This window comes from Balaenoptera borealis (assembly GCF_965194805.1).
Source record: "Balaenoptera borealis genome assembly, chromosome: 9".
NCBI lineage: Eukaryota > Metazoa > Chordata > Mammalia > Artiodactyla > Balaenopteridae > Balaenoptera > Balaenoptera borealis.
Window position 1 is genome coordinate 27,312,945 of NC_138873.1, and position 15,544 is coordinate 27,328,488.

General features: G+C 39.8%; 1 protein-coding gene and 1 long non-coding RNA gene across 10 annotated transcripts in view; one reads left to right on the forward strand and one right to left on the reverse strand.

Annotated features, from left to right (window-relative positions):
- LOC309635021 overlaps nucleotides 1–15,544 on the reverse strand; it is a 517,380-nt gene that overhangs the window by 450,640 nt on the left and 51,196 nt on the right. The gene's annotated exons all lie outside the window — the stretch shown is intronic.
- The window catches only part of MAP7 (microtubule associated protein 7), a 161,333-nt gene that overhangs the window by 98,231 nt on the left and 47,558 nt on the right, over nucleotides 1–15,544 (forward strand). For all 9 annotated transcript variants that reach the window (XM_082405686.1, XM_082405681.1, XM_082405687.1 and 6 more), the window contains exons 2-3: nucleotides 3,226–3,327; nucleotides 10,964–11,041. In XM_082405686.1, coding sequence (XP_082261812.1) covers nucleotides 3,226–3,327; nucleotides 10,964–11,041 — 180 coding nt within the window. The remainder of the gene's footprint in view (nucleotides 1–3,225; nucleotides 3,328–10,963; nucleotides 11,042–15,544) is intronic.

The window sequence follows — 15,544 nt, forward strand, 5'->3', positions numbered from 1 at the left end:
ACTCTGAAAGTGTTTTCCTGCACTGCAGATGGGGAAATTAAGACTGAGAGGTTAAGTGATGTGCGGCGGGTTCACAGCTTCTAAGGGGCAGAGCCAGGTCAACGGACTCCAAAGCACACCTTCCCCACAAACTCAAACACACAGCTACACCTCCGAGTGTGGGAGGCCCAGGACCTTGAGGAAGAGCGTAGACGCCGAGAGGAGGGCTGAATATTTGCTACACACCTCCTATATGCCAAGCCGTATTCTTAACATCTTTTCAACTAATCCTCCCAACGACCCTGTGAGTTAGGCAGTTTCACCCCCGTATTACCTACTCAGAGAAGTCAAGAAACTTTGAAGGTCACTGAGCTAGTTAGTAGCAGGGCTCACAGCTGAACCCAGGTCTGTTTGAGTTTATCTTCCCTCTTACCATGATAGAGTGTTAACCAAAATGGTTTTTGGAGAAATAAGGACCATTACAGTGGTGGAAAGGAAAGACCGATAGAAAAGCAGAAACATAGCCTGAAAACTTTAGACAAATGTTCAACCTAATGGTTAAAAATTAACAGTATATAATCTTGGGCTAAATAGCCTGACAACTTTTTAAATTACCTTTATTTTACTAAATTTAACCTGTCAGTTTTATATGAACATAACACATTTTAAGATCAATTTTAAATTTGTCTTGTTATGAATAGGACTCAGGAGGTCTTTTGTGATAGAAATGAATTCCTGAGATCCAAATGATAATAAAGTGGGCAGATAGATGTTCGACTAGAGTGGATCTGTTAAAAGTCAGATGTAGATAAATTGGAATTCAAGTAACCAGACCTCCAGTTTAATTGAAATTTATATCTTACATTTGAGTTTCAAGACAAAGCAAATTACAACCAAAAAAAAAAAAAAGCTTTTTATCAGGGATTAATCGAGGATTATTTGGAAAAGTCACTTGCACTGAACATGTGTTTAATCTCCTTCATGGTCTACTGTAACATAATATTTAGCTTGGATTGATGTCTGTTGTCAGGACCTGGGGGCAACTGCTGATATTCAATCACCAGAGACAGATTAAATTATGTCAAATATGCCAAGGCAAGAAAGAAACCAATACATTTGAAATATATTCCAAACAAGTGGTCCTAATTATCTTTCATTTAAGTAAAAATAATAAGTAGAAGATCCCTTAAACAGCTTACTAGTTAAGGCGTTATTTACTATGTGCTGGAGGTGGCTATATAATAAAAAGAAAATAATAAAGGTATTCCAAATCTGTGTGCACTCCTTTCTGTTCATCTTCTTTATGAGCAGTTTTAAGATTACCTTGCAGAATATGGAAGAAAGTTGTTCTATCCATATTGAGCACCAGAGTTCCAATTAAGTCAATTTTTGGTCTTTAGGGGCTACCTCTAAAATTGTGAGACTATAGGCCAATACTAACTAGTATGGACTTTACCTGCCACGTGGTGATGACTGGCAACTTGTTTTTGGCAAGTGGGGTGAGAGTTTGTGTTATAGCAATCAGTGTTTATGTTTGAACCTGTATTTAAAGCCAACAAATTATTTGAAACTGGGCAATTAAACAGTGTTAAACATACTATATAAGATGCTTTCTACTGTTTAGTCTGTGGTTTCCTATGCTAGTTAATACTGTATGTAATTGCCAGACAGCCATAATTTGGTATATTCTTCATTCAGAGGTAAAAGGTAAATTTAGTAACTTTTTTTTTTTCAGTACATCTTAGGTACCATTTTTAAATTTAGTCTTCCTGAAGCGTAACTACTATCACATCCTTTCAGATTCAAAAACCTTGAACCAATGAGTCCTGTTTTCTAGTTATTATCCTTTTCCCTCAGCCTAATGGAGGAGATGATAAATATGTAACATGTCAGGGATAAGGGCTACAGACAAAGCAGAGTAAGAAGGAGTGGGCAGTGATGAGTGATAGGGGTGCTATTTTAGATAGATCAAGGGGACTCTAATGTCACATTTGAGCAGAGACCCAGTGGAAGTGAAGGGGAGACCCGTGTTGACATCTGGGAGAAGAACATTTCAGGTACATGCAAAGGCTCTGAGACGGACTAAGTCAGTCAGTATGATCTGAGTATGATATTATCTGAGTCAGTATTATCAGAGTAATTAAGAGGGAAAGTGGTGCAAGGTAAAGGCCAAACCATATAGTACCTTGTAGGCCATGGACAGACCTGGAATTTTGCTCTGAGTGGGATGGCGGCTGTTAGACCTTGGAACCGAGGAGTGACATGACTTATGATTTAATGGGATCACTCTGGCTGCTGAGATGAGAACAGACTGAAGAGGATCAGTAGTGGGGCCAGGTAGACTGGTTAAGAGGATATTGCAGTCACACAGGGAAGAGGAGATCAGAAAGGTAGTGGTAGAGGTGATGTTTTTTAAGGTAGAGCTGAAAGAACTTACTAATGGATCAAATTTGGGGAGTGATTGGAGGAGAGAAATCAAGGATGATTCCAAGGCTCTGGGCCTGATCTACTGGAGGAACGGAGTTGCCTGAATGGATGGGGAAGACTGGGTGGAACAGATTTTAAGGCAGAGGGTAGGAGGCAGGGAATAACAAGGGCTTGGTTTTTGACATGATTTGTGAGAAGTAGCAAAGATACTTTAAATATCTTTTAAAAATATATTAAAGTCATATGTGTAAAGAACAATTTACCTGAAGGACCCTATACTTTATACAACTGGAGAATTGCCTGATATTTCTGCCCTTTGGTCCCTTCCTAGAATACATTTCCCTTAGTCTCTTGAATAATCTTTGTTATTGAACGTTTGTTAGAGGCTTTTCCAAAATCCTAGTAAATTATTTCCCTGTTTCCCTTTTGGTGACCTGCTTGGTTATGTTCTTGGAATTTTTTGGTTCCTAATACATGACCTTTTTAAGAACAAAGATCAGAGGCTCTAGATCCCTATTTCTTCCTGGTTGCTTTATGTATAAACTGGGACAGCCGGGGTGAACAACTCCATGGACCCTGAACACACCACCGCTGTAGGATTGGTCAGTTGAGCTGAGGCTATTGATTTTTGAATGTGTTCTTCCCACTGAATAGTGTGCTCCTTGAGGGCAGGGGTTGTTGGCTGCTTAATCTTTATATTTCCTGAATCTAGCCTAGCACTTGATACAAGGGTTAACAGTAAATGTTGAATATGTGAATGTTTCTGAATAAATTTTAAGAAACTAAGTATGTCTTTTCTCTTTTGTCTCATTTGTATAGCGCCTGATGGCAACAAAGTGCAAGATAAGAAAACCGCGGCCTCCAACCGGCCTTCTTCTGCTATTTCAGGACAAAATAGCAACCACACAGGAAATAAACCAGGTACTATGCATTGCCTTTGCTGTGGAAAAAGGAAGGTTAACCCAAAGGCCTTAGTCAAGCTGGAATTTAGGAGAGCTTGGTTTCAGTCCTGCCACCAAAACACATACTCAGACTGACTCGTATGAATATAAGTCAGAGAACCTCTCACGCCTTGATTTTCTCTCTTTAAAATGGAGATTCAAAGCCTTGCCCTACTTACCTCTCAGAATCATTTTGACAGTCAGTGAGATGGTGTATGTGAGCGCACTGTTTACTGTCAAGCAGTGTATAAGAGGAAATAATTTTGCCATTCTGCCTGAAATGTTAGATATGACACAATTTTCTGTACCTGTATGCCCTGCATTTTCATATCTCTTTTGTGACTTTTTCAAAAACCACTTAAGGAAATCATTACACACAGCATAGCTGGTATAGAATGATGTTTTTGTTCTCCATTCCCTGCAATGATTGTACACCTACACAGTAATTTCATCTAACAGCCTGTGATTCATGGTCTGTTCCACTCAGCGATACGACGAAGCCAACACTCTGTAAACATAATACAAACAATTGAATAGACAATGCAGTTGCTTCCAGGTATCCAACAACCATTGTGTGGTCCTTGGGAGAGACTAACTTACAGTCTGACGATAAGAGACAGCCAAAGGAAGGTAAAGGCAAATTGAACACCCCATGAGGTTCCTGGAAGCCTACTTCTTGCTGCATCCAAGGCCAAAGTCACTCAAGAACAGTGAATCAGTGAGAATAAAGATGGAAATAACTGTATCTAGCCCCATAGAAAACATTCCCTATTGCACCTAGTTTTGTGGGACTTTTTTTCCCATGTGGAAAAGGTCTTGAACAGAGAAGATAAATTTAGCTTGCCATTTAGGAGAGGAATAACCAGTACTATTGCAGGTATTGCATGAGTAACCATTAGTGGCAAATGATGTGTAGTTTCAGTGGAGTTTTAATTTGTAGGCTAAGATTTCCGCATTTAGTCAGTTTGCATTTTCATTCATTTATCCATCCATCTATCCACCCAAAGCCCAGCCACCATCTAATGTTTATTGAGTAGTTGCCCTATGACTGGGACTGTGAGAGATACTGTATGAGCAAATCAACAGGGCCCCTGTCCTCGTGGAGCTTATTCTAGTGGACTTTTGTTCCTTATACTCCAGTGAGCATCCTTGTAGAAGTAGAAGCTCTTTAGCATGAAAATCCCGTTTGTTTTACCGTGAGAATTGAACATAGCTCAGTGGTTTGTACTGGTTTTCCCTTGTTCTCCCCATCAACCATTGCTTCTAATTCCTACATTCTTTACTGTGCAATTTATACTTTTATATCCCGATAACTTGTTTATTTATCTGGTGCTAGTACTGTATAGGTACTAGGGAAATATTATTAAAAGACATCATTCCTACCCTGTAGCTGACAGTATGGTGGAGTAAACCAGTATATGAATAAATCATTCTAACACAGTATTTCCATTATCAGAAGAGAGATATGCAGAGTGCATAGAAATGTAGAGGCCAAAAACATCTTTTCTGCTCCAATTGGCCATCTCTTTATAGAGCCACTTGATTTAGTTGCCAGAGTCAAGTTCAGTGAGGAGACGTTTCATTTCAGATTACATCTTTTAAGTATCCTTGGGTCTGCTTTCTTGTGTATACACATAAGCAAAGATACATAGAAGACTCTTATTTTTAAAACCACCATGTTATCTTCCTGAGTATCTCAGGAAGTATCTGGAAGTATCTGGAAGTACTCAGGAAGATACTGAGTATCTTCCGTATCTCTGAAGGTGACATAAGAGGTTCCAAGTTGGAGTTCCAGGCTTGAGTAAAACTTTTTGATTTTATGGGATATGAGTCACAGGAATGTCTGTCTAAAGCAGTTTTTGTTGATTTTCTTACTGTAGGAACTTAAAAAGAAAAGAAGCACATGCTGTTTTGGGGATATTTTGAATATTGCCCTAACCAGATGCAAGTATCCTGACAATGAAAAAGGGTGCCTTTTTAATCCAGTAAATTTTAGTTAAATTTCTTGCCCTCCTTTACTTTCTGATACTTATGCTCTAGAACATCTCTGATTTAGAAAGCATCTGTTCACATTCAAAGTTAATATTTTACGTTTAAAACATGTAATGGAAGGTCCTCATGGTGTTTTATAAATATGTGCACACTGTGTCTTGTGTTATCCAAGAGGGAAGGGTACTCTCAGCTGTGAATACTTGAACCAAGTCCAAAAGAGACACTTTGTAAAGTTACAAAGTCTGTTTATGACTACTGTTAACTGAGGAAGTACGAGATGCTTCTTCAAAACTCCATCAGCTGCCTCCAAATGGTAAAAGGTTTGTTTGTTTGTTTGTTTTTTAGCAGATGTAAGCTTTTATATATAGAATTTCCTGGATAAACAACAAGATCCTACTGTATAGCACAGGGAACTACATTCAGTATCCTATGATAAACCATCATGAAAAAGAATATTAAAAAAAGTATATACATGTATAACTGAATCACCCTGCAGTACAGCAGAAATTAACACAACACTGTAAATCAACCACACTTCAACAAAAAAAGTTGTCCGTGTATGACCTAAAATCAAGCCTCAGACTCCACTGTTCCACCCACTTTGGGAAACACCAAGCTTACATTGTTCTCCTTCTGTAACACCCTCCATCCATCCCATCCACACTTCTTAAAGCCAAGTGTGTCTCTGGCAATCCTTCTCAGTTGCTACATCCCCTGTGAAGCTTTTCCTGAGAACAAGCTGTGAATCTTCTTCCTGTGAATTCCCTCTGTGCTTCGAGAGATTATTTCTTAGAGGACTCATTTCACCTCGTCCTTGACTGTAACCCAAATGGTAAAAGTTTGACCTGATTAGAAGAGAAAATTGCATTTTCTTCATGAACTACTGTGCACGTACCCGAGAAAAGCAGAAACTCCAGTTTATTAAAAATGCCTCTAGGGCTTCCCTGGTGGCGCAATGGTTGAGAATCTGCCTGCCAATGCAGGGGACACGGGTTCGAGCCCTGGTCTGGGAAGATCCCACATGCTGCGGAGCAACTAGGCCCATGAGCCACAATTACTGAGCCTGCGCGTCTGGAGCCTGTGCTCCGCAACAAGAGAGGCCGCGACAGTGAGAGGCCCGCGCACCGCGATGAAGAGTGGCCCCCACTTGCCACAACTAGAGAAAGCCCTCGCACAGAAACGAAGACCCAACACAGCCATAAATAAATAAAATAAATAAAATTAAAAAAAAAAAAAAAAAATGCCTCTAATTCCTATCCCTCTACTCTTCCCCACCACAAGTCTTTAGAAGAGCCAGTAGAACTTTCTTCTTATAAATAATAAATAAATTTCCCTCATGGAGGAAAGCATGACTTGTAATCTTCCAGCCGTTTTCTGATTCTAATGACTCTGTAGATGCCATGCTGTGAAAAGGGGGGACAGGATTGAGTTAAAGATGGGATTTTAAACCCTAACTCTGACACTTAACTGTACCACCTTCCTTAGTCACATGCATTTATTTCCTTCAGTTTTCTCATTTGGAAAATAGGCATAATAACTCTTCATTGAATGACTAGCTGCTTGGCTAACTCATAGGATTATTGTGAAGAATAAACTGATAATATATATGGAAGTCCTTGTAAAATGCAAAGCCCTCACAGAAGTAGTTTACTGTATAAACAGTAGTGGTTCAGATAGGAGTCAAGGTCTAGTGAGTTCTTGGAAAAAATCCTTGTCAAAGTGAGTTGATTTTCTTGATCTTTGAGGGTCACTCTTTAGTTCCGATTTTTGCAGAATAGTCCAGGTTTACACACGTCGCCACAGACAGACTCTTACCAGCACGCCCTTTCACTCTTAAAAGTGCCCTCGTTTGGGTAGTCCCTCTACTTTTCAATCATCACAGGTAGCAGGTTGGATGCAGAGTGTAGCTGCAAGTTTACCGCCACCGAAATCCTATTTCTCTTAAAACTTCTCCATCTGAGAATAAGTAGCTCAGTTCTATTCTAACAATGTTAGATCTGTTGGGAAACAATGTGAAATGTTCGTGATGTCAGATCATTTTCTATACCTTCATTTTGTTCCAGAGAAAAGTGTTATGAGGGTAGAAATGAGAGGGAGACAAAAATTACAGAAAATTCACTGTTTACTTGGAATTATTCAATTGTATTTTTTCTTTCTGAAATCCTACCTTTAAAGATCATTTTTATCAGTTTTTAGTTATTAAACCTTAAAACTGTAATCACTAGTATTTACATTTTTAAAAGTCTGTTGTCAAATACAAGATTGGTATGAGTTTGCCCCAGTAGTAAAGGTTAATGGAAGTGTACTGGCTCTGAAAGTTAGCTAAGGCTGTTGGCTCATTTGTTTATTCATTCTGTCTTTTTTTTTTTGGCCGCGCCCTTGTCATGTGGGGTTCTTAGTTCCCTGACCAGGGATTGAACCCACGCCCCCTGCACTGGAAGCGCAGAGTCCTAACCATTGGACCGCCAGGGAAGTCCCCTCATTCATTCATTTAATAAGTACTTATCGAATGCCCTCCTTCCTGTCAGGTATAGTCCTAGGCATGGGGAATATAACAGTGAACAAAACTGACCAGGCTCTGCTCTTCCTACCTGCATTCACAGCCATCTTTCATCTGTCACAGGGTGTTTATTAACATTCTAGTATCAAAGTGGCTTTTTATTAATGTGACTAGAAGGACGGAAACAGAATTCAAACTGAATACCTTTTTCACTCTACAGTATTTTCTATTGCCAGGTTCCCAGACCAACCGGAATTGTCTAGCATATCATAGTCACTATTGCATCTTATACTTTAGAAATGTGTTGCATTTGTTCTTAGCTTCCTCAAATCTAATTCTAAATAAATACTGATTGAGATCAGTACTGAAGTGATAAAGGTGGCCAGTGGGAATTTTCCGACTCTTAAGCATTGGCCTTATTTATAGTTTTTATTGATATATCTGCATAGAACTGTATACAGCCTGTTGTTGTACACAGTTGTTACCAGACAGGATTCAGTTTGTTCCATGTGAAGAGTGTAATTTTCACATGAAATGATAGCATAGAAATCAGAGGTAAACTATGCCCCCTCTTGCATTGCTCTTTTCCAACTATGCATCTAAAAGACAAGCAAGCATTCCATTGCATAATTGAGTATTGCCTCATGACTGCAGGAACATCAGTTATTGACTTAGAGCTCTCAGGGTTGGTTTGGATGGAAGAAGGTAGGTGAGGATGAGTGTGTGTGTCCCATATGTTGTTATTAAAACCTTCTTTTCAAAATTTTGTGTGAAATTTGGCAAGTACTTGAAAGTAAGCTAGAAATGTCACATACTCCATATTCCATGAACACAATTTGACTTTATAGACTCTATTTTACAGACATTCTATAATGTGCTTATGTGGCTTTTATAAATAAAGTTGATTTTCAAGTTTCATAATAAAATTGAAGTTTTCACGAGGGAGTAAAACCTCATTATTTACGGACTTTTTTAAGCAATAAGTAATTGTTGGAAGTCTTTCTTCTAACTTCATTTTGGCTTTTGTTCTCAGATCATTTTTTCTTCAAAATACCATTTTGCTATGGCTATCATTTCCAAAAACAAATGACAGCAGAACTCCCCTGTCTGTGATCCTTAACAAAGTGCCTGATGGGAGTCCACGTGCCCCTTTTCTAGTGTCAGAGGAAAACCTTTTGGGACCAGAGGCCACATTTTTCTACATAAAAAATATTTGAGACCTCATAAATGATTAGTAAATCTGGGAAATAATTATCATAATGGGTATGAGCTAGTGAGGGGTTCATATTACGAATTTTTTTAAAAAGCATACCTTAAAGCAAAGCAAAAGCATAAAATATCATCGCCTGGTCCTGCCCATGATGCACACTGCCAGGTTTATGCAGCTCCTAATGCGCTTTTAGACAGTTTTTATTTTCCTTAAATGTACAAATTATGTGACGTTTAAGACGCATTTGGGATACAAGTCCTTTAAGTCTGTTGATGAAGCTCTGCCATGTTGTCTCTAAAGTATTATTCCAGTAGGTTTCTATTTTTAATAAGAGATCTTAAAATTGTGATGTTCATTAAGTAGCGGGGAAAATAAAGCTGATTTTAAGTGTAATTATCATGATCATCATCATCATTATTATTATTACTATGCTTTTCATTTTATTCAGTAACAGGCAGAGTGAGTGTATTCATGTGGCCCTCTGCTGGAAGCCCCTTAGTGGCATGTCACTCAGAGCATAATCCAAAGTCCTCGCCAGGCCCCCAGGTCTCTGGCCCCATCACTTACAGATCTCACTCTGCTCCAATGGCTCAGATCTTCATATCGTTTCTTGAACACCTTAGGTACTCGTAACCTCAGGGCCTTTGCACTTGCTTTTCCTCTCTTGGAATATCTGCACGGGTAGCTCCCTTACTTCCATCAGGTTTTTACACATAAAAGCTACCATCACAATTAGACTTCCCTTGGCACCTATCCAAAATGTCAGACCTCCCCTTCCTGCCATTTCACAGTCCCCTTGGCTGCTTTGCTATCTCCTTAGCATTTATCGCAGTCTAACATTTTATATATTGCCCCTTTTTTCACTCTCTATATTTTACTTATTTATTCCATAAATTTTCCCTAAGCAAATCCCATTTGGGCAAAGATTTCTGTCCTTTTTGTTAAAAGCTCTCTTTTCAGCACATACAACACTGCCTGGTGCACAGTAGATATTCAGGGTGTTCAGTAAATGAATGAATTTATTGAGATTTATCAAGTGCTAGGCACTGTGCTAATGCTGTTACATGCATTATTTTATTTAATCCTTACAATGATGTGAGATAGATAGGTTCTATTTTATCCTCATAGGCAATAAGTGAAAAACCCATGAACCCCATATCATAGCTTAGGACTTAGAGAGCTGGGTGAGTAATTCGGCCAAATCTCACAGCAAGCGAGTGACAGAACCGGAAGTGATCTCATGCCTGTCTGACTCCAGAGCTGGGCTGTTCACATCTATCTGGTGAACATCTATTTAGTATAAAAAATTCACTTAGGATTCTATGTGTTGTTAAGGAACAGGCTTTTTAAAGCATAAAAACAATAGAGGTTCAGTAGCTTAGGAACACAAAACCTCATATATATTGTTTGATAAAAATAAGCCCAAAGGCACAGTTATGTTTTTACACAGATTTTTTGGGGGCTGTGTGTCTTTTTATTTTACTTTATTTTTTTGAGTTTTATTGAGGTATAATTGACATACAGCATCAATTAAACTGTGTAAGTTTAAGGTGTACAGCATAGTGACTTGACTTATGTTGTGAAATGTTTATCCCCATGTGTTTAGTTAACATCCATCATCTATACAAAAAAATAAAAAAAGAAATGGGTTTTTTCCTTGTGACGAGAACTCTTAGAATCTAACCTCTTATGTAATATTTTTAAATAGAAGATAATACTTGGAAATTCTCAGGAAAATTATAATAAAGTGTATCACTGAAAGTATAGTTATAGGTACTAATTGTTATAATGTTACTATACGTAAGATGTAGTAATATTTCATTCATCAGATTTACTGGACAAAAAGATATTTATCAGTGTATATCGTTTTCTTAAAATCTGCCCCTCTTCTCATGTTTTTCTTCTCCTTTTCAGACCCTCCACCAGTGCTGCGCGTTGACGACCGGCAGCGGCTGGCGAAGGAGCGTCGTGAGGAGCGGGAGAAGCAGCTAGGTATCCCCAGCCCTCGCTTGATCTTTCAGGGACCCCATTGTTGAAATGTTACTTTTTTCGCCTCGAGGATGATGGACAAACAGACATCACTCTAATAAGCATGCTTTCTAGCATGCCTTTATGAGTTCTGCAGATGGATTGGGAAACAGAATTTAGTATGTTGATATAAACATAGAACTAAGTTTTAAGCAACAATGAAGTCCGGCCCAGGATTAGGGACATTTTCATTTCTTGTATCGTAAATGACAGTTTAATGTGGCACCGGAGGGCATGTATGTATGAGAGGCGTGATGGCTTAGCTTACATTTTACAACTTAAAAAATACCAGGAGAGTCAGCATGTGGTTCTTTTTATGTGAACAGACTGTGCACTGCTAGGGCACTCACTGCTTTCCACGTTGAAATAATGCTGCTGTTGAATTTATAGACTGATGCTACCAATGTGCTGCCAGGAAAAACACAAGACCTGTGCTGAGGAGTCTGATTTTTCTTTTGTTATCTAAGGCCCTTGCAAAAGGTTAGCAACTGCAGTATTTGCCACATAATCACCTAGAGAGCTGGGTCACAGGACTAGCTTACCAGGAAGCCAAGATCCGGGCACTCAGCAGTCCTTGTCTTCCAGAACATTGAGCAAGGATATTGGTGCCAACTCCTCCTTTACTTTAATGTCCATTTATGCAAAGTTGCTAAAACAGGATACTGTCTTTATGTGCCTTGGAAAGATGAAACGTCTAGTTGGTGTGTCTCAGTGTTTCCAGAGCGTCTGGATATTTTAAAACCAGAGCTGAGTTAGGTCGCCACAGTCTTTCCAGTGGACGGCCTATAACTTTTCTAAAGTTCTACTGCATTTTGTAAAAGTTAATGTTTCAATTGGAAAACCCAACCCCATACCCCATCTCTAATTATTTGTATTCGAGAATCCAAACTTGTGAAATTCACTGGAAGCTGGTTTTCAAAAGTCTGTTGACATTGTTTCCATTCTTTGAACACAGGCCTCTTTCTCTCCCTTGCCATCACGGTCATGTGAGGTCATTTCTTTTGCTGCCAAGGTTTTTTCAACACAAATTTCAGTGACTTGCTGGAAGTCAACAAGCTGCGTGTTTCTGTGTTTAGAGTTTGCACCCAGGCTTGAAGTTCCCTGCCTCTGTCAGGTCTCCCTCGGGCTGGTAGGTTCTTGGAGAACGGGGCTGCCTGTGGCCCTGAGGGGGGGCCCCTCTTTGCTTGGAGTGCTGTGCAGTCTGGAGATCTTTCTTCTGTGAACTATGCCCACTGCTCCCCAGTAAAGGTCAGTTAGACAAGTGGATCAGAACTGAGAGGGAAAGGCAGAGCTACTAAAGCAGGAAGAGATTCCAGGTGAGCGTAAGTATTTACACTCTGGTTTTGGATCCATCCAAGCAAAGATAAGCACTTGTGTCCTCTCCCATCTCCACCCCATCCCTGATGGGTTAGGTTTCCCACTGTTAAATGTCTCCTTTGCGCTGCAATGCGGATTCATATCTGCCTGAGTAAAAGTAGCTCCATAGGGTCAGGAGACTACTCCTTTATAATGTAAATCCCATCATGAATTAGCTTCTACACCTTAACTCATACCTTTCCATTTGGGTTTCTTTGTCTTTCAAATCCAGGCATTATTAGTTTTTTTTTGTAGAAAGTATAAATATGCTAGTCACACAAAAATCATTTCCCTTCTTATGCTATAAAGTTGTATAGCTCTGAGCCTGCAGATTCTCCCTACAAGTTGCCTAACTTTATCTGTTGTGTGGCTGGGTTTCTTCTTAATATGTGGCCCCATTTTAATTCATATCGATGATGTAGAACATGGCTTATTAGTTTATATATTTAAAAACTCTATTTGCTAGGTATTGTGTTAAGAAGATGAATAAAGGTTGAGACCCAGCCCTCCAGGGCTAGCTACAGTCTAGTGGTGGGGAGGCGGGAACAGATAAACACGCAGCAATTCTAATAGAGGGTGGTATTGAAGGGGTATGCACATGGGGCATCAAGAACCCCCCAGAAGGACCTAACCCAGCCTGAGGATGTCAGGGGCCACCTGAACGTCCAACTAGAGGATGAAGAGGAGTCACCCAGGGAGCTAGAAGAGGTGGGGACTGTAGAGCATTGACGCAAGACAGGTGGCAAAAGGGCATCTGGTAACAGACCCAACCTGCTTATCAGATTCTTATATGGGTCAAAGTAACGTTCAGATTATTGTATTATCCTGTGGTCACAACTTTACTTTGTTGGTGAGCTAGCATATCATAGACATGGTTTTTCTTTCTTCTTACCCCTACCATATTTAATACCATAGTTTTCCTTCTTTTTTTTTTTTTTTTTTTTTTGACCCCACCACTCGGTTTGTGGGATCTTAGTTCCCTGACCAGGGATTGAACCCGGGCCCTCGGCAGTGAGAGGAGTCCTAACCACTGGACCGCCAGGGAATTCCCAGTTTTCCTTAATTTTGATCTTATCTCTTTTGTTGTTGACAGTCATAATTTTAATGAAATACATTTTTATCTATCATATTTCTATTTTATTTTACTCATTTTTATTTTTTTCTGCATTATTTGCATTTTCTTTTAAAATTTCTTTTAAATTTTGGCCTATTCTTTTACACTTAAGCTGTCAGAGTAGAAACTAATCTTCATAAATACACAAATAAACATACATGCACACGTACATTTGTAAAAGAGTCATCTAAAATCTAGCATCTAATTTAAGCTGTGCCTTAGAATACATAAGGGTGATTTCTAAAAAAATTTTAGTTCTAAAAGAAAAAGTGCAGCTGATAAACTACCCATAAATATAAACTGTGCTTTGCAGAAGCTATGATGGGAGTAGAATAGTTTTTTTAAAAAAAAGGTGGGAGGGGTGGGGGAAGGGCTGTCCCTTAATAGCAGGTCTTTGGGGTGTGCTTTTTGAAAACACGAAAGCAGTTGATAATATCAACTATTATCAAACTTTCAAACTTTAAAGCTTTCCAAGTTAGAAAAAAAATACTTTCCAGAAATTCCAACAAAGCAAAGTTTAAAGTTATTGGCCAGTGAGATTGATTATTCACTGTTGGATGTAGGTTGAAATTAACATTGAAATCATTAAAGATTTTTTTATTTTATTTTATTTATTTATTTATTTATTTATGGCTGTGTTGGGTCTTCGTTTCTGTGTGAGGGCTTTCTCTAGTTGCGGCAAGTGGGGGCCACTCTTCATCGCGGTGCGCGGGCCTCTCACTATCGTGGCCTCTCCCGTTGCAGAGCACAGGCTCCAGACGCGCAGGCTCAGCAATTGTGGCTCACGGGCTTAGTCGCTCCGCGGCATGTGGGATCTTCCCAGACCAGGGCTCGAACCCGTGTCCCCTGCATTGGCAGGCAGACTCTCAACCACTGCACCACCAGGGAAGCCCAAAGGTTTTTTTTTTTGTAATCCACATTTTTAAAAAGCAAGTTAAAAAGAGGGAGAATAAAGGTCTTTGTTTTGGGTTGCATGTCATGTTTGTATTGTTTTGCAAACAGGGAGGATCTATTAATTTTCTATAGGATAAATTTCTGAGTCATGCTTTAATGCTTTATGGTAGGATTGTGTCATGCGGCCTGCTCTTTCCACATTATCCTTCAATTTATCATATAAAATCAGGCATAATTCTTCAAGTACGGGACTGTTCTGTTTGTTTGGTTGAGCATATGCACTCTGAAAGCTTTATTTTTCTGCCTTAAAAGGTTTTCCCGTGAAGAAATCTCCTCAACCACTCTATTTCATCTGATTCTATTCAGGCCATTCCTTCAAACTTCGCTCTCTTGACTTCTGCATCTTTTTTACCATCTCTCTTCTAAGCTTTAATTTTGGTTTTTTTCCTGGGATAAGTGGGAGAATTGTATTTGTAATTGTACAAAAACGAAGGGTTGTATCATGGTTTCAACCCTCCTTTTTTGATGATATGTGTTTCACATTTCCAACTCACTCAGAAGGCAGTAGATGCTTTCCTGTCATCTGAAACTCAACCTCTATACCAGCGGTCCCCAACCTTTTTGGCACCAGGGACCGGTTTCGTAGAAGACAGTTTTTCCATGGGGGTGCAGTGGTTGGTTGGTACAGGCGGTAATGCGAGCGATGGGGAGCGGCAGGTGAAGCTTTGCTTGCCCACCCCTCACCTCCTGCTGTTCGGCCCGCTTCCTAACAGGCCTCGGACCGCTACCGGTCCGTGGCCCGCAGGTCAGGGACCCCCGCTCTATACCACTACATTGCCCATCAACTTTCACTCCAGAACACTCCTCTGAGGAATTTCTGTGTCTCAGTCAACTGCACCAGCATCCCCGTGCCCCGCCCAATTATCTTTCCACTATTTTTGATGCTTTCTCCTGCTGCTGGAGGCACTGGCATCTTTCTACCAGCCTTAACTACCGCATCTTTTACAGAATGACACGTGGTGGCCCAGGGCTGTGCACTGCCTAGTCTCCACTTGGACCTATTGAGCCGCTTGTAGGTACCAGTGGTCACTCTGGACTCAGTC